Source organism: Notamacropus eugenii, chromosome 1 (assembly GCF_028372415.1).
Source record: "Notamacropus eugenii isolate mMacEug1 chromosome 1, mMacEug1.pri_v2, whole genome shotgun sequence".
Taxonomy (NCBI): Eukaryota; Metazoa; Chordata; class Mammalia; order Diprotodontia; family Macropodidae; genus Notamacropus; species Notamacropus eugenii.
Genome location: NC_092872.1, coordinates 53,987,290 through 54,006,127, shown reverse-complemented (window position 1 = coordinate 54,006,127; position 18,838 = coordinate 53,987,290). Strand labels below are relative to the sequence as shown.

Here is an 18,838-nt window from a genome sequence, read left to right as displayed (position 1 = left end):
AATTAATTAGTCAAGAAAGTTGGTTGATGACCAATTGGGACAGACTTGGAGGATCACAGGGAAAGATCCCTGAATTCTGTTAGAGGGGCTAGTAAAAGCCCTTTTGGTAAAATTTATCTTGTCTCTGAATGAACTAAGGAATGAAACAGACCAGGCAAGGGGCCCAGGCTGTTGGCAGCAACAGAGGAAGAGAAGAGGCCTCCACCCCTAGCCCTTTTGGGCTGATCAAACGTGAGACTAAAATGAATATAAGTATGCAGTAAGAAAACCCTAGGAAGGATCAGGTCTGACCCATCTCTGTTCCTTTCTGAGACTTCATTTCCTTGTAGTTGCAAAGGAAACTAAGTATCACTGAATTAAAAATAGCTGAACCTTCATTTTCCAGATTTCTTGAGGAGCTCCTATGGCTCACTTTGTTTTACAGCTTTTGCTAAATTTTCTACTATACCCATCCCAGAAATATTATCTCATAAAAAGAAACCCTATTGCATACATACTCTAAGAATCTTTTCACACCGTGTCCTGTCCCTCCCATTCTTGTCACTTATTCTCAGTAAGAAAGCTAATCTTTTTGTCCTCAGGACCTCAGTAGTTGTGTGCTGACTCAAGGTGCTACTAAGTGGAATGTTTTGGCTTAAGTGCCTCCATGTTTGCTATTAGGAAAGTAAGATTAAATGAAAATACTGGGAGGTAGTTGGTTCACAAATGTGGTCTCCACAGAAACCATGGGGAACAGAGAGTCAAGTCTTACTCCACAATACCTAGAGGGGCACAAGTGACTGAAAGGTGGTTTGAAGCCATTTGTTAGATAGAGATAGAGAGAGATAGTCACATTGGTGTGTGACTTGTGTGCTTTGGAGGATTACAACTTTTATTTTTTACTTGTATTTAATTTATATATTTTATTGACATGTGTTTTATCCTCCCTCTACCCCATTAGAAGACAGGGATTTTCACTTTTGTCTTTATATTTTCAGTTCCTGGCACATTGTAGGCTCTTAATAAATTGTTGGCAAATGAATGAATGAATGAGTGAATGAATGAATGAATGAATGAACTAAGGAATGAACCAGGAAGGATTTAGCAGAATTGACCTGGAAACAGATTCCCAAGACGAGCTGACTCAACAGTTTTTTAACCTGTTGCCCAAAAGTATTTTCCTAATGTCATTTTTCATATTCTTACTACATTTTGCTACAACCACTGAAGTCCCCTTGATTTCATTGGTGTAAGGCCTGAAATTGTCTGGGTTCTCCATGGCTAATCTGGAGGTGGGTCTTCGCATGATTTCACACGTACAGTTGATTTCATATTGCTCATCTTCTCAGTGGGTAGGGGAATGATTCCAACTTTTAAAACTTCTCCAAGAGAAACAGCTCAACTGAAGTTATTCAGAAGAGCCTTCTGATGAGAAAAATGATTCTTTTCTTCTAGGTTATATCCATCTGTTGTCCCCTTTCATTGAAATGATCCTGTGGTACGTAGGCCTTTCAGCCTGCCTGGGTCTGACAGTGGTGTTGTCCATACTTTCAGACATCATTGCGCTCCTCACTTTCCACATCTATTGCTTTTACGTCTATGGAGCCAGGTGGGTACAAATGGCATAATTATTCCCCCAAGGAACTAAGCATAGACCTCTAACCATACCCACAGGTTCACAGCAGAGGGAGTTAAACTTATTTCACATCATCTCTTTCAGATCCCCTCATTAGTTAAAACTCTCCACAGACAAGTGTAGACAAGGAAGACCAAAACCTTAAACAGATAGTACAGGATGTGATCTGGAAAACCCTACTTCACAGCACTGTACAGTACTTCAAAGCCAGCTTGGTGTGGTAGAAGGATTACTGGACATGGAATAAAAGTTTAAGTCTGAGTTCTGAAGAGTTAGAACTGGAGGAGAGAGTAGAAGCCAACCAGTCTAATGACTTCATTTTTCAGCTGAGAAACTGAGACCCAGAGAGACCAGTTAGTCATCCATCTGAGCTAGAATCTGAATCTGGTCTTCCTTTTCCAAACTCAGTAGTCTTCACTATGCATACTTATTAGTGGTGTGATGTCAGGCAAGTTACTTAAACCCTCTGGGCCACTGCTTACTCAGGTTTAAAATGCAGATAGTAATACTTCCACAGTCTATACCACAGGGAGAGTACTTTGTAAAATGTAAAGGGAAATGTGAACTTAATATCATGACTGTTATTATATTATATTAAAGTCTGAGGACTAGAGTAGGACAGTGAATGTGTGGAAGGAATAATTTATTCCTCTGAAAATAACCTTCAAGAGTCAACATATCATAATAGACAGGTTGGGAGACCTTGAGCAAATCACTTAACCTCTCATTGACCTAGATCCTTCTCCAAGGTGCTAAATTGCACAGCAGCTGCCAATCCGAATTGACAGAAAGGGATTCCTTGAACGAGAACTCCCTACATTAATAAAATCACATCTCTGAACAAAAGAAAAGGAGGGCAGGGGGGAGTAACCTAGCCTTTCTGAGTAACTAATGAAAAATATCCACTAACCTAATCATCCTACTAAGCCCCTTAGGTCACCCCTGGTAAATATTTTTGATCTAGAATCCCCAGTTTTCTCAACTCCTAGGACCCATGAGTTCCAGATGATTGTTACTTGAATTGTTCCTTTTTTCTGTAGATTGTATTGTCTGAAGATCTATGGCTTGTCTTCTCTCTGGCGCCTCTTCCGAGGAAAGAAATGGAATGTCCTGAGGCAACGAGTGGATTCCTGTTCCTATGATTTGGATCAGGTATTAGCAGAAAATATGTGATTCTTATTCTCCAGTCTTTGGAAATAAATACAGTGCAGGCTGCTGTCATCTTCAGTGTGCCCTCTAAATGCCATCTTCTGTTCATGTTGCAGGGTAGGCCATGCCTCTGAAGTACTTGTTGTTCAGGCCTAAAATAGGCATCAGTCTAGACCATCTCGCCAAGCATGTCAGTTCTTTAATGTTGCCCAAACAGAAATCTCTGTCCCTGCTACTGTCTCAAATTAGCTGTCACTCTTCTCCATCTATCTCTGGTTAGGTTATGTGAGCAACATGATAAGATATTCTTAAATACTGGCACATACAGTACTCATCTTCCTGGAGCCACTGCCAAGAATAAAACATAAAATCTTTGCCAGTGCTTACTCTAGGCATTCATTCATTCTGTAGCAATTTATTAAGCATCTATCATGTTTGGAGAATTTCTGTTTTGTTCTAGAACATTTGGTATTTGGTGTGAGAATGAGAAATAGCCAAAGAAAGAGTACTAAATGTAAGAGTCTGAGAAAATTCCGTGCTGCCCACTACCTGTGCTGCATTTCTCACAACAGAAGAGTCTGAGCTCATGAAAATAGTCTTGTTTTCCCTGCCCTCCATGATGTTTTTCATTATTTATGCTTTGGCTAAAGACTTAAATAGTAAAAGATAAGCAAGCTTGCACCCAGTGGTCATGAAATGGACGATGACGGCTCTCTCAGCTTGACCCAAGCCACTCATTTTCCAGGAACCCTCTGAGAAGAAGGTGTCTTCAGTTTTCTGCACCCCTGTATGGTTTTCCAGTTAGCATCACAGTCTTCTTTGAATATCCCACCTGCCTGATTTGTCCTGGTCCCTTCCTTTGACCTAGTAATTCCAAGCAGGTCAGCCCTCCTCCAGTCCCTCACCTTCTAACATCGTTAGGTCATCCTGCTTATTTCCTGTGGTACAGTTTCAGAGTAAACCACAAATAGTGAAGACCAAGAGCCAGGATCCAGTTTTCTAAAGTGGTAGAAACCTTAAACAAGCATAATCATGAAGGTATTGAGCCATAGTTGGAATCCACTCTTTCCTACATTAATAATTAACACATGGCCATGGCTGGAAAATGCAGTCCCGGAAAAAGATTTGTTTATCATGATTTAAAATGTGCCTACAAAGAAGAACCGGTTTATACAGGAAGGCTGCTCGTCCATGCATCCAAGGTAGAACAAAATAATATTTGCTTGGGAGGAGAAGGAGGGAAGGAGAGGACAGGGATGGATGAGGTCTAGGAGTTAACCAAGGTGCTTCAGTGGCATCTCATTCATGATCATCTAGTCCAACGCTTCATTTTGCAGACCAAGAAACTGATAGTCCAGATTGGTGATTTTTTTTCCAAAGGACAGAAAATATTTTATTTATACATTATTTATACATCATCACATCTGATTAAGGTGAGAGTGTCAACAAAATTTCATGCTTTAGATTATTCCATTTTTCTTAGTCCTTTACATAATTTCAATCCATGATATCCTAACTATATATTTTTTCTAATTTATTTGAAATTGACTATGTGAAAGACTCAGATATCCATCCAACTATACCTGATTTCCACTTTTATCTAAGATGATTTGGTCACTGCCAAGATTTTCATCAGTTCCTTTTTGGCATCCAGTTCCTTCTCCTACTCAGATCCTGAAAGGACTTAGTGATCTCACTGATTCAGACGTTCCCACCAGTGATGGAGTTCACAACCCTTGCATGGCTGCCTGTCTTCTGTGACTCTTTCCCATGTTCTCTCAGAAATTCACCATATCCACCCAATGTGCTAGAGATATCCTTGCTTTCTATAGACATTGCACAGATAACCTGTCTACCTGTCATCCGTTATACTTGTCACATGTACAGCCCATCTCCTTTCCCTGACATATAATACCTTGATATTTCTTACTCTTGTCCTGATTTGGAATTTCCTACTGGATGTCAGATTGATGATGTTATATGCCTAAGATCACTTAGCTAATTGATGGTAAAGCTTAGCCTGACACTTTGAATCCACTGGGCTTTCCAGTCTTTTTTGCTTTGGGAATAATCTGTTTTCATCTGCTATGAATTACTAAAATGAGATTCCAGAATAGAAAGCCTCTGGTAAGGCTCACTCCACTTTTTCCTGTGAAATAATTTCATTTTCCTTTTTCAGCTTTTTTGTCTCTTCATCATGGCCAATAGTATCAAAGTAATTCTCAGGATTGGAGGCAGCTCATTTTTTAAAGCTGTTATTTAATTGAGAAAATTGTTAACCTTCACTTCTCTCCAGTTCTCCTAACATTCTTTCCCTAGATTACTCCTGATTCCTTTTTGCCTCTTAGGGTACCTTTCCTTCAAACCCCTTTCCTGCCACCCTATTCTTGTTCATTGGATTTTATGACAATAGGATCAAAGAAGGTACATCACAGACAAAGTCTAAGGAACAGAGATAGAGGAGTGTGAGGGAAGAGAAGGGGGTGAAAAGGGATCAAGAATGATCTAGGGAAAGAGTGAAGAAAAGCCCCATGCCTTATTCATAACTGAATAGTAATTTTTAAAGTAAGATATCCACTAAAAGCACTTTGCATTTCCAAGTCCCCCTACTTCTAAGAACTTGCTTTACATTATCCACAGTGTCCTTTACCCCTTCTCTTCATCCAGAACTTACTTGTGGGCCAAATTAACTTGTAGAGATACCAAGACCCCGTAACAGTAAGGACCCCCCAGCATACATGAGGCGGCCACCGTACAGGTTCTTAGATCTGCTTTTCCAAAAGGAAGGGCAACTTTTGAGGGGTCAACAATCACTTTAATCAAGCACATGGATCATTCACTTAGTTCAGGGGGAAAAGTCAGTACCCTGAGCTTCAGAGAAAATACAAGCAGAGAAATAAAGATCAATGGACAGGGCTTCCTACTGTCTGACCATAAGCAATACATGCAGAGTTACCAGAGAGAGAAGCACCAACAACTAGGGGCTCCTTAGCAGCTGCCCAGAGTCTCATCTGGCAAACTTTGCAAGAAAGCCCCAGTGGAAGGACTTATATGAACTGCTGCTGAGTGAAAGGTGCAGATCCAAGAGAACGTTGTACACAGTAACAACCACAGTGTGCGAGGAATTTTTCTGGTAGACTTAGCCCTTCACAGCAGTGCAAGGACCTCAAACATTCCCAAAGGACTCTTGAGGCAAAATGCCATCCCAACCAGAGAAAGAACTATGGAATTGAATTGCAGAATGAAGCACAATATTTTCTCTTGTGTTGTGTTTCCTTTTGTTTTGGTTTTTCCCATGGTTTCTCCCATTCATTTTAATTCTTCTGTGCAACATGACTAATGTGAAGATATGTTTAATAAAACATATTTGTATATGTGTAGAACTCATATAAGATTACGTGCTGTCTCAGGAAGGGAGGAGAAGAAAATCTAAGACTTACGGAAGTGATTGGAGAAAACTGAAAACAAATAAATAGTAAAAAAACAGAAAGAAAAAAAAATAAGCCCCAAAGCAAAACCTCACATCAGAGTATACACACACACACACTCGCTCGCTCACTCTCTCGTCAGGGCTGGAGAGACCCTCGTAATCCTGTGCCTCATTAGAAATTAATTAAAGGTGTCTGAGGCCTATTAATGAGTGGGGAAGATCTTTAACTCCCCCCCCCCCCACCATTAACTTTACATTAACATTACTGGTCCTTAGGAACTGTGTCCTCTCCACAAGGCCCTATTCTGCCCCTTTACTGTAAAATGACATTACTCACTCTTACTTAGGGTATGGAGAAGGGGTTTTGGTTCCAGGCATCACCAGAAAGAAGTTTAGAGCTTTTGCCTTATGTCTTTTTGAGCTTTTGTCAAGTGCTCAGGAACCTAAGTGTCACAACAACTAAACATTATAATCTAACTTAATTGGGACTACTAAGCAAAGCCCCCAGCACCCCAAATGGTGGGGGAGGGGTGTATGATGACACCTTACTGCTTTCTTTAGTAATGAGGGGTACATATTGTTGACCTTTGCTTCTCTCCAGTTCTGTTAGCATTCTTTCCCTAGATTTTTCCTGATTCTTTTTTTGCCTCTTGGGGCACCTTTCCTTCAAACCCCTGGCCTGCCACCCTATTCTTGTCCCTGGGATTTTGGGACAGTCCAACATTTGGAATGTGTGTTTGTTTTATCTTGATAATATCTTTAAAGCACTTAACACAGTGCTTGGCACATAGTAGGTGCTTAATAAACACCTATTTTAGCATCCCTCTTCCCTTTCCTTGATACTTTTTTCTTTGCTTTGCCAAAAGAAAATTGGCCCCTCTAGCTTTATAACACTCTTTGCCATTCTTTTGACTGTAAGTGATTAAACATCATAGTGTCAGTAAATTGTGATACAATTAAAATACAACACACTGAGCTGAGTCAGGCAGTGTTAGAAGAAGGAAGCTTCTTGTTTATTGAATTTTCTTGTGAAAACCAAACCATTAAGATTAGCAGAAGTTCTTTTTAGTTATAGAAAGAGTTCAGAGCAAAGAGGAGGGCCCAGAAGTTTCTCCAGTTTTAGGATACCTTCAAGTGTAGGTCCTTCTGCCCCCGTTAATGTTCAATATGTGAATGTATGTTTTGTCCTACAGCTATTTATTGGGACTTTGCTTTTTACCATCCTGTTATTCCTTCTGCCCACCACAGCCCTCTACTATTTGGTCTTTACTCTGGTAAGTGGACAACCCCAGTGTCTAATGCCGTTCATCACAGGAGTGAAATCTGAAAATCATCCATAATATGGTTTTTGGGGGGAGGGGGTTGCCCCATTTCAGTTTAATATGCTGTACTTCCTGCTGGGCCCACAGGTGAAAGAGACAAAAGTACATACTGTCAAGTTCTGTATTCTGTAGGGAGTACTTAAAACAGTCTCTCAACTACAACCTGGTCCATTGACTTTCCCCTGGACTCTATTTAATTTTCCCGTACAGAGCTGCTAAGATAACCACTTGTCTGCTTTGATCCTTGTCCATCTGGCAGATGGTCAGCGTCCACCAGGCCTTATTTGATACCAAAAACCTTAAGATTGGGCTTGAGACAGAAATCAGTAGGCATTCTTCTGGTTCATGCCTCTCTCATTAGCTGATAGGTGCTCTTTAAGGCAATTAGTAGAGAAACATAAAGCATAGGGATGTCCTTTTGTTTTCCTTTCTTTTCTTTTTGCATATGAAGAGAGGAAAAGCTCCAGAGTATGTGCTGGGCCATCTCCAGTGACTAGAAATGTCTAGCAGAGACTTTAAGGCAGGACACAGTTAGCAGTCAAATGGCCTTCTGTGCTACCTTCTGTCTTTCATGCATGAATTTGCTGCCCTTGATTTAGTGCATTCCTGCTGGGGCCTCAGTGGTCCCTAAGAGACCTGAAATAGTCCTTACCTCTGAATACCTCAGTTAGTCCTTTGAAAGGATTTAGCTACTGGACTTATGAAGTCACATCTCCTTTGAAAGACTGGCCAGCAGGTGATCACTATTTCTTTTCCGACAAAGTTTCATGTTAGGTGGTAATAGTTATTCTGAAATGACTTACTGGCAAGGATCATGATTGTGTCCTGTGCTAGACAAAACTTTATTCAAGAAACTTTGTTATGTAATTTCTCCCTGCCAACTTTGATCTAGCTGGCAGCCTTTTTTTTTCAGGGAAAGTTATGGAAAGCTTGCTAAGAAACCTCTAATGTCATCTAGAAAATCTGGCTCTATTTTTGACTTCTTGATACCTGAGTTTCAAAATTAAAATAGGCAATGTGCTCGGAGTCTGAATCCAATGAGAATAACATATGTAAAGTGTTTTGCAAACATCAGAGTGCCATATAAATGCTAGCTATTTTTAGCCGTCTTCACAGGCCCCAACAATGTACTTTTCTGACTTTCTAGAACAGAAAGGTACAGTCCCTGCTGAGGTCTTAGCTGTTTAGGCAAAGCAGAGAGCCTTTTTCCAAGATGGCAACGGGGTGTCCAGAGTTGGGTTGAATTGGGCAGTGCTGGCAGAGAAATGAGTTGTATAGGCTGACCTGCTTGTCTCTCCTGGAGGCCCATCCACAGCGCTGCTTTTCTCGTTCTAGCTTCGTCTGTTGGTGGTGATCGTGCAAGGGCTGATCCATCTGCTCGTGGATCTTATAGACTCCCTTCCCCTGTATTCCATTGGTCTTCGACTATGCAGGTCCTACAGACTTGCAGGTAGGTGTTATGTCTGGGTACTGATTTTGCTGTGCTAGCAAGAGAATTCAATAAGTATTAAATACTTACTTCATTTGATTCTGTGTACTGTATCTAGTACTATATTTAATATTGCCATTATTACATTCATTCCAGAGTGATTCCTGAGTTGGCTGAATGCTGTCAGACTCTGCTCCAAAGTGAGTCTGGGCTTGGATGATAAATTAACTATTTCATTTTACCAGTTAAACCAAAGAAATGTACTGGTTGGCTAAGAAAGCCTCTGAGGTTCCTTCCTGATTTGAGAGTCTGCACAATCAAGTTAGGAAAATCCAGCAGAAAATTATAGTAAAGTTATAATAGGCATTATAAAGAAGTCTTAAGGGAAAAAAATTATTTTAAAAATCCTATTTAGGTATAAAGCTATTTAGGTTTAGGCTGGGCAGACTTGTTCATATAAAGCACAGATTTTAATCTCATCCCATTTTAGTAAACCTCTTGGTTCATGAAAACCCACTCCTTCACACCTGTCTTGGCCCAGAACACAAATGTTCTTTATGTTTTTGTGATATCTCTCACTGACTACCTGTTTACTTTGATCTAGACTTCTAGTGCAGGTTTAATTAAAATATAAGCGAAAGTTACTTCCTGTATGATGACCAGCACACTTCCTAGACCAGAAAGGTGAGAGGGCAGGTCAATTGAGTGACTTCCCGGGTTTCAGCCAAACCCTTTTCAGTTCATCCATTAGCAGAGTCACTCCTGTCTTGGCATTAAAGCTTTTCAAAATCTTTGTTGACAATTTTTCAGGTCAACTTGAAGGGAAAACATTAATATGATTTTGTTTAAAACTAACTAAAGTAGCGATGTGGTGTGTGGACAGATCACAAGTTCTGGCCAGATTGGACTTCCTTCATGATGCCCTCTTCATACACAGAATTGAGTGCCATCATTCTACTTGACACTAGGCAAAACAAGTACCTGCAGATTCAGTAGTTTTCATGCGAAACAGTTGAGCTAATAACATATGCCAAAATGCTAACATTTTTAACATTGGGGCAGTGTTAAGAAAAGGAAAGGACTTCATGCTAGGGTTCCTTCGGCTCTTAAGTGTGTGATTCGGCAGCATTCCTTTAATGTAGGCTTTAGGGCAAAGGCCTTCAGTGTAACTGACCCACCAGGATCTGATCAAATGAGATGAGTCTTAAGCTAGACCTGAATCCTCAGGACGTTCACATGAATGATCAGAACTGGTTCAAGACCCCCACACCAGCCTGCCTTACACTTAAGTGGCTACACCCCAGGCATCATGGAATCCCTTCTGGTCCAGAATTCACTAGCTCAATTTTTGCCTAAGTGTCATTCAATCTTTCTTGCCTGGCATGTGGCCCTTGTTTATGTTGGGTCAGACTCTGTACAAAAAAAGACATTTCTACTTAGGTCTTCGTATTCAAGTTGGATGTTGGATTAGCCTGTGTGATGTGTAAATTTATCTGCCTGATTTACCTGATTAGGTGATCAGTAGAAACTGAGAGTTGGAATAAACTTTAGAGGTCATTTTATCTTGCTTTCTACTTGGTGTATAATGGAATCACAAGAGTCCTGGTTTTGATATCAGAAGACTTGAATTTGAATCTCTGTTTTAACCTTTACTGTGGAATAACAGATACGTCATTTAACTTTCCCACACCTCAGTGTTGTCATCTATATAATAGGGACAATAACACTTGCATTACCTTCCTTATAGAGTTGTAAGGAAAATTCTTTGTAAATATCAAAGTGTTAAATAAATATGAGGTGTTGTATCCTGCAACATCTTTGCCCTGAGAGGTAAATAGTTTTCAAACACAACTTTTCAAAGGTACTTAAAGTTAGGATAGCCAGAAAGATCTGAAGAACACCTGAGCTGCCTGTCATTGAAGAGCAGATTTGTGGCTGCAGCATTTTGGCTTTTGTTGTTTTGCTTTCCTCAAGGGTGCTGAGTGCTGAGCCCATGGAGGCAGAGGGAAAGATTTTTCAGTGTCACCTTGAGATATATATATCTCACACACACACACACACACACACACACACACACACACACACACACACACACATATACTAGTTCAGAGGGGGTCATATAGGATTCTAAACTCAGAAGCCGTTTGATGAATTTTTGCCACATTGTCTTAGTGAATTGAACCAGTTCCATCATCACTGGATAAAGAATTTGAGGAATGTGCATTGATATTTACCTTTCAGGATGCTCACTATACAAGGTTGTCACAGGATTAGTAATTAACTATTGTCCTTTCTTTTCAAGTACCTGAGAATCTCTTGCCCCATTGATAAGGAAGCACAGACAACCGGCCAGTGACATCCAAACTGTGACCAATTAAGATAATAAAGATGAAAGTCATCCATTGGAATTCATTGAGCTATGTGGGGGCAGGGAAAGGTTTCTGTCTTCATCTGCAAATAAATGAGAAAACCAAATTATTTCTACAATAATAGCGTATTAAGCAGTCAAAATTTGCAAAACATTGTGCTTCTTGCTGGGGGAAATACAAAGATAATTAAGATGCAACCCTTGACCTCAAAGGTTTATAAGCTAATAGAGATGTGTAGGGATAAGGACTGAACCTGTGATTTCATAGAGATCCAGGGAACTCTCAGGTAAAGAAACTCCCCCTTCCAATGCAAGTCAACACCCCTGTAACATGTAGTATTAGACAGTTACCTAACGCACTGAGAGGCTGAGCGATTTAGCCAAGATATGTCAGGGGAAGCAAGTCAGTTTTTGAGGCCAGCTCTCTATCCACTCAATAGGTCAGCAAATTTGGAAAATTCAGCAGTGGCCACTGGATTGGGAAAGATCAATTTGCATCCCAATCCTAAAGAAGGACAATGCCAAAGAATGTTCTAATTACAGTCACACTCATTTCACACACCAACATGGTTATGCTTAAGATTCTGCAAGGTAGGCTTCAGCAGTATGTGAACCGAGAATTACCAGAAGAGCGGACTGGTTTTCAAAGAGGCAGAGGAACTACAGAGCAAATTGCCAACTTTCACTGAATTATGGAGAAAGCAAGGGAGTTCTAGAAAAACTAGAACTTCTGCTTCATTGACTACACTAAAGCCTTTGTGTAGATTACAGCAAAATGTGTTAAGTCCTCAAAGAGAAGTACCAGATCACTTCATTGTCTCCTGAAGAACCTATATGCAGGCCAAGAAGCAACAATTAGAACTGAACACAGAACAACTGATTGGTTTAAGATTGGAAAAGGAGTACAACAAGGCTGTTTCCTGTAACCTTATTTATTTTACTTATATGCAGACTACATCATGCATAATTCCAGGCTGGACGGATTAAAATTCTTATTTAAATTTTTAATTTAAAAATTAAAAAAAATTAAAGTTCCTGAGAGAAATATCAACAGTCTCAGAAATGCATATGATACCACTGATGGTAGAAAGTAAAGAGAATTTAAAAAGCCTTTTGATAAGGGTGAAAGAAGAGAGTATAAAAGCTGATTTGAAGCTTAACATAAAAAAAAACCCTAAGATCTTAGCAACTGGTCCCATCACTTCATGGCAAAGAGAGGGAGAAGAAATGGAAGCTATGTCAGATTTCATATTCTTGGGCTCAAAGCCATGAAATTTAAAAGAAACTTGCTCCTTGGAAGGAAAGCTACGGCAAATCTGGACAGCATACTAAAGTAGAGACATAACTTTGCCGACAAAGTTCTCTATAGTCAAAGCTATGATTTTTCCCATAGGAATATATGGCTGTAAGAGTTAGACCACAAGGAAAGCTGAGTGCTACAGAATCAACGCTTTTGAATTGTGATGTTGGAGAAAACTTTTGAGAGTCCCTTGGACAGCAAGACCAAATCAGTCAGTACTTAAAGAAATTTAGGCTGTGGACTGCAAAGTGAAATACTGATGCTGAAATACTTTGGCCACATAATGAGAAGACCCTGATGTTGAGAAAGATTGAAAGGAAAAGGGTATGGCAGAGGATGAGATGGATAGATAGTGTCAAGGAATAAATGAACATCAAGGTGGACAGACTTTGAGAGATAATGAAGGACAGAAAGGCCTGGTGTGCTGTGGGCCATGGGGTCATGAAGAATACAACAGGACTGAATGACTGAACAACATCTCTATCCACCAGGCCATGCTGCCTCTAGGGAAGACATAACACATTTATTAATATATCATAGCTACATGTTAACTATGTAATAATTATAATTAAGCAGAAGCTATAAAGGCATAAGAAAAAATCTGATGCTATACAAGGACCAAGAGAAAACATGGGGGATGATCGGGAAAATCCTCAAAAAAATCACTTGCTTAGGAATTGGGTCTTAAAGGATAAGTGAGATTTTATCAGATCATGATGAAGAGAACCTTCAGAAAATAAAGGCATAGATTTGTGAGTAGTCTAGTTGGGCTGGGACATAGAGCAGACACATGGTGGACAAGAGTGTGGAACACAGATGTAACTAGACTGGAGGGAGGAATTGTTTCATTAAGTTGAACTGAATTGATCTGGTAGTTCATAGGGACAGTGGCAGCCCAACCCAGCTGTGAAAAGTAACCACCCTTCCCCTCCCTGTTAGAAATCTCCCCTGTCTTTATTTCAATAAAGTTTTGTGAGGTTCTTTTGATAATCAAGCCTTTCCTACTCCCCATTCTCCACAAAAAAAAAAAAAAGAAAAGAAAAGAAAAAAAGTTCAGAAAATAGAGACAGAAAAGAAGATGAAGGTGGTATGTAGTTCCCAGATAGGCTTCTAGGTCCTGGAAGTGATGGAGAGAAACTTTCTTTTTCTACCTGTGACATTTCTTCCTCCACCCACTCGTCCCCTTTGTTTACCAGCACAGTGGGGTGACTGATATTTTTAGTTTTTTCATCCACACAGTCAGGTGATTTCAGTTTGTGTTGACTCACCCCATAGTGTTTGTCCTTTGGGCACAGTAAGACTAGGCCAAAGGGAGCCCAGAGCAGCGGTGTTTCTCCTGTATTCACGCACATCTCTTCTTTGGTTTTCAGCTGGTGTAAAGTTCAGAGTCCTGGAGCAGGAAGCAGGCAAACCCCTCCGACTGCTGATGCAGGTAATACCAGGGCCGATCATGCTTGCCTTCAGCCTCTGACTGTGACCAGGGCTAACAAGCTACGTTAGCTATGTTTTCAAAAGTGTCGGCCCCCTCATCCCTCATGGCTTTTCTGAGTTTTATTGACAGGGTAGAGAGAATAGAAGCCCATTTTGTTCCACCACAGACTTCTCAGAAATGTCCGTTTGTCATCCATGTGCCTGTTCTCAAAATGGAGAGATACACTGGGCTCACCTGCAGCATTGCTGGAAGACTTTGATTTTGCTTCTCTCTTCATGAAGATCAGCTGCTGATAGGGTCATTCCCCTCTCTAGAAGTAGCACCCACATGACACAGTAACAAAAGTGTTGAATTGTTCTCACCATCTCTTTAGCAGGAGGACTTGGATGGAAGTAGAGTAGAACCTATGAGATCTTGGAGCCCTGCAAAATCATCTTTCAGAGTCTAGGGATTTTCTGGCCCACTGGCCAATGAAATCTTTCCCTTTACAAAATTACCCCAACTTTCTAGTTAAAAATGTGTCTTAAAACCATATACCAGCTATTCCTTTAGCTTATTCATCAGGAAGCCTATTGAAAATATTTTCGGCCCTAAACCAAGAGCGTGAGCATATTGTGCATAGCTGCGTTATGGAAAGACCTGTGGGAATGTGATCTTTTAGAGTTTAGAGCCCCACCTGCCATCAGCTTCTAGCAGATTAATTTTAGACAGTGACCCATTTAGAGCTGAGAGAAGGAAGAAGGAAAATTTGCTGTTCTGTAGGAGAGGATCCGTTAGTACCAGGTCACAGAAAGCTCACCATTTATTTATTTAGTTCTGGAAGCCAATCTTCATGCTTTTAAAAGTGTACTTCAATATAAAATAGCCTGCAGCAAGACCACATTATCAACTTTGTCTAAAATGCATGTTCTCTTTGGTTTGTTCTCAACAATTTTCTTCCAAATGACTTGCCCTACTAGTTGTAGTGTCTTAAATAAAACTGGTTTCTATTTAGAGGAGGAGTATTCTGGATCATAATTAGGAACAAGAATAATGACTGCACATAAAACCTTTTTAGAAACGTGTCTGCCTTTTTACAGCTCTAGTGTGGCCCTTTTACCTCGGAGCAGTCCATTTGGGAAATGCTTTGTTCTTATTTAACAGTATTGAGTCACTGTAGTAACTCAAGTGCAGATTCAGACAAGTTGGAACTGTTATGGATTTTTACAGGCCCAGCTCTGCCTCGCCAACAACAAACATCAGAGCTTTATACTTCAGTATATAGAGCTCATTCTCTCTGAAGGAACATATGAAAGATGACTAATAAATCTTTCAGTGGGAGTGACTTGTCACTAACAATACTTTCTCATTGGAAGTTACAAAACATGGACTAAGCAAGATTTTTTGTCTTAGGTTTTTTTTCCTCACTGATAGGTTAAATGAAGATTTATACTCTGCTGTCCAAAGAATAAAAGTTTAATAACCTGTAGAAACAGAATTAAAAGAGCCCAGTGTTTGGGACTGGAAGACTTTGGGTACAGGTGTCACCTCTGCTATTTACTTGCTGTGTGACCTTGAGCAAAGCCTAGACCAGACAGTCTCTAAGGCCGTTTCTGTGATGCTATACAGGAGGAAAAGTTAAGAAATAGCAAGCTAATAGTATAAAGATGGAGTTTCCTTTCCTTGAAACCAACTCGTAACATGACCCATATTGGTTCACTGATACATTTCTGAAATACTATTTTCAATAAATAGGAAGGAACACTGCATAAGTCAGGTTCATCTTGGAACCCATCCAGGGAAATTTAGTTTCTAAGATCCTTTGGGAATTCAGTAAAATGTTTTCTCTAAGGACCTGAACTCCTAAATGACATTGTAGTGAGGGATAATGCTGGGGAAACTGAGGTCCTAAAGGTTTAGGGTTTAGTAGACTGCCCAGAAGCTCAGAAGATTAGAATCGAATAACCTAGTTCATTTAGTGTTCCATATGACCTACAAACTAGGGTTTAGGTGGGACTTTTCAGAAACTTAAAACTGTGCAATGAAAAGTTAGTATAGTTTTCACATGCAGGTCTCACTGTAATCACTCACTGTAAACCTAGTGGTCTCTTACAAGAACTTAAGTTCTTATAGTTTCATATCCTTACAGCAGTTACCATTTGCTTATTTCTTTTACAACCAGATCATCCTGCTGAAAACCCCTTATTACTGGGAGGAAGTGCGACACATTCAAAGGATCCATTCCTTTCCCCTCCCCTCTGATCTCCTCTAGTAAAGAAATAGAACATTTAAGGACATACCATAGCCTAAGTGATCTCAAATTTTTAGTTCTTTCATTTCTGATCTTAGTTCTACATCGTCTAGGTTATCCCAGAAAGTCTCCTAAGGATATTCTGCTTAGAAAAACAGTGAAGGGAAGTTTGCAGACCACTTAGAGCATGGGGGAAGCCCTCAATCTAGACCAAGAAAAATCCTAGGTTAAACTACTATAAGAGGTCTTCGATGTGACCAGCCATCTGAACAGGGCCCTTAGCTACTTCCTCTGCATCTGCACTCCGTACATCCCCAAGGAACAGGAGTCTTCTAAGAGATGTCATGCATATGTGGCACTGCTCTGAATTCTCAACATGCCTGTACTTTTTACTGCAAAACCATTTAAACATGGCACGCGGTCATCAGGAGGAAATCTGGCAATGAGCCCAAAAGCAAATTCTTCTACCTCCTGTAGATCCCCTGAGGTGTCCCGCCGCACAGTTGGGAATATGTAAGAAGAGCAACGCTAAAGTAGGGAGGTAAATACATACATCGTTTTTTGGGTTTTTTTGAAGCTGTGGACCAGCGGTCTAGTCCTTTATTTTTTTTTAATCTTCACTGCATTTTATTTTTTTTTTTGCCCTTAATAGTATTTCATTTTTTCCAATTATATGTAAAGATAGTTTTCAACATTCATTTTTGTAAGATTCTGAGTTCCAAATTTTTCTCCTTTCCTCCCTTCCCTCCCCAAGACAGCAAGCAGTCTGATATAGGTTATACACATACGATCAATCCCCTACTTCATGCCATCCTTTACTATCTTTCGTTTAAGTCCATCTTTGCTCTTGCCTTTCCTGGTTGTGTATTTACAGATCAATCCTCTGTCGTATGGCAGCGTGGTCCAAACCTACCGTCTCCCCACCTACAGCTGTTACCCCAAGGACTCCTGGGGCTCACTGTGTAAGAAGCTGTTCTTTGGTGAGCTCATCTACCCCTGGAAGCAGAAAGGAGACAAGCAGGACTGAAGGGTGGAAATCAGCCAAGTGCACAAGCCTGAGCCAAAGCAAACGTTTTAACTTGCTGCTTTGGGGCCAAAGGCAGCATGGAGCCAACGACTGCTGGCTCAGTGCTGGCCAAGAAACAGAGACTTTAGCAGGGGAAGGAGTGAGGTTTAACGTGGGAAGCACTTTGTGGATCCTTTTCAGTTTTTCTCTTCCCATCTGAGCACTTAGGTGGTATTGACTGGTTGGAGGGAAGGACTGTGGGTTTAATGAAGTGTTGCTCCATCCTTGATTACACTAATGCCTCTTGAGTAGGCCAAGGATCAGCAGCTATTTTCAAAGAAAGGTCAGTGTCCTGGGTGCCTCAGGCATAAGATGATGATGTCCCTATACTGTGGTGCCCATATGGACCCTGTAGTGTCTCTCTCCTCTGTCCTACTGGGTCCTTTATTATAAGATTAATATCTAAGAGTAAGTTTTGTTAATGAGCAGTTGCTACTGTCAGCCATGACTGTGGTGGGAATGTGTGTTCAGCGTGGGCTGCCTGTCCACTCTACTTAAGAGAGTATATCATTGAACATCTCAGAAGCTGGTAGCCAGCATTCAGACTATGTGCTGACAACCGTACGTGGTAGGAAGTGCTTATCTTTTATGTCAGTTCGTGTGTTCTTGCTGAAAAACTGACCTTTCTCTTCCCTGAAGCACACTCAGGAGGGCGGTAGGTATAGTGAGGAGATAGTTCTGTCCCCAGATAGACCTCTGCTCCATTGCTAGAAAGAACTGGTTGCTGTAGGACTATTCAGTTTCTCCTTTCACTGTTTTCCTTTTTTCTGAGATTCTCTTCTGACTCAGTTACCAAATGCCACGGTCTATGATTTGTGCCGCACATTGTTAACCTAATGGACATCACCTTCTCTTAATGTTAATAAGTGGTTCAAGCCTCCAGTTGTCACCATAGTTCTCTAATGTTTTCCCTCTCCCAAGTGTGTTTGGAATCTTCCACGTTCCTTCTTTCCACATCTATGTATACATATATATTTTTACAGAAGTCTGTGTTCTCTTCTTTTCAAAGATTGTACTAAGAAACATTGTACAAGATCGACCTTTCCACTTGCCAGAGGTTTAAAGTAATAGGCACCAGTTGGAATTTCAAATTCATATTTTCATTATATGCAGAGCTGCAAATTCTGGTCCTCTCCCTGGATACCACCTCCTTTTCATGTTGCCACAGGATTCTGAAATCATGACTCTCACTTCTATTTGAGTAAAGTTTCTCTTTGGAGGACAGAACAGAGAGAACGTCCTTTCAGGATATTCTGCTGCCTATAATTATAATCTCTTTGGTTAGCTTATATGGTCAGACCTAAAAATATCTCATTTCCTTTGCAAGTGTGTGTGTGTTTCCTGCCAAAATAACATTTCTAAGGGCTATCCAGAAAGGTTTCTTCCGAGCTCCCTAAGGTAGTCATTTGTAAACTCCATCAAAGCAGCCACCATGCCCACATGGGGCATGACCCATCTGGCCCTAGAAAGCCTACTTGAGATTCACTTAATGGGAAG

General features: G+C 40.5%; 1 protein-coding gene across 1 annotated transcript in view; it reads left to right on the top strand.

Annotated features, from left to right (window-relative positions):
* PIGQ (phosphatidylinositol glycan anchor biosynthesis class Q) overlaps positions 1 to 18,326 on the top strand; it is a 53,385-nt gene extending 35,059 nt beyond the window's left edge. The window contains exons 6-11 of the mRNA XM_072601619.1: positions 1,435 to 1,588; positions 2,656 to 2,767; positions 7,388 to 7,468; positions 8,852 to 8,966; positions 13,984 to 14,045; positions 17,150 to 18,326. Of these exons, the coding sequence (XP_072457720.1) occupies positions 1,435 to 1,588; positions 2,656 to 2,767; positions 7,388 to 7,468; positions 8,852 to 8,966; positions 13,984 to 14,045; positions 17,150 to 17,302 (677 nt within the window). The 3' untranslated portion in view covers positions 17,303 to 18,326. The remainder of the gene's footprint in view (positions 1 to 1,434; positions 1,589 to 2,655; positions 2,768 to 7,387; positions 7,469 to 8,851; positions 8,967 to 13,983; positions 14,046 to 17,149) is intronic.
* The last annotated feature ends 512 nt before the right edge of the window (positions 18,327 to 18,838 follow it).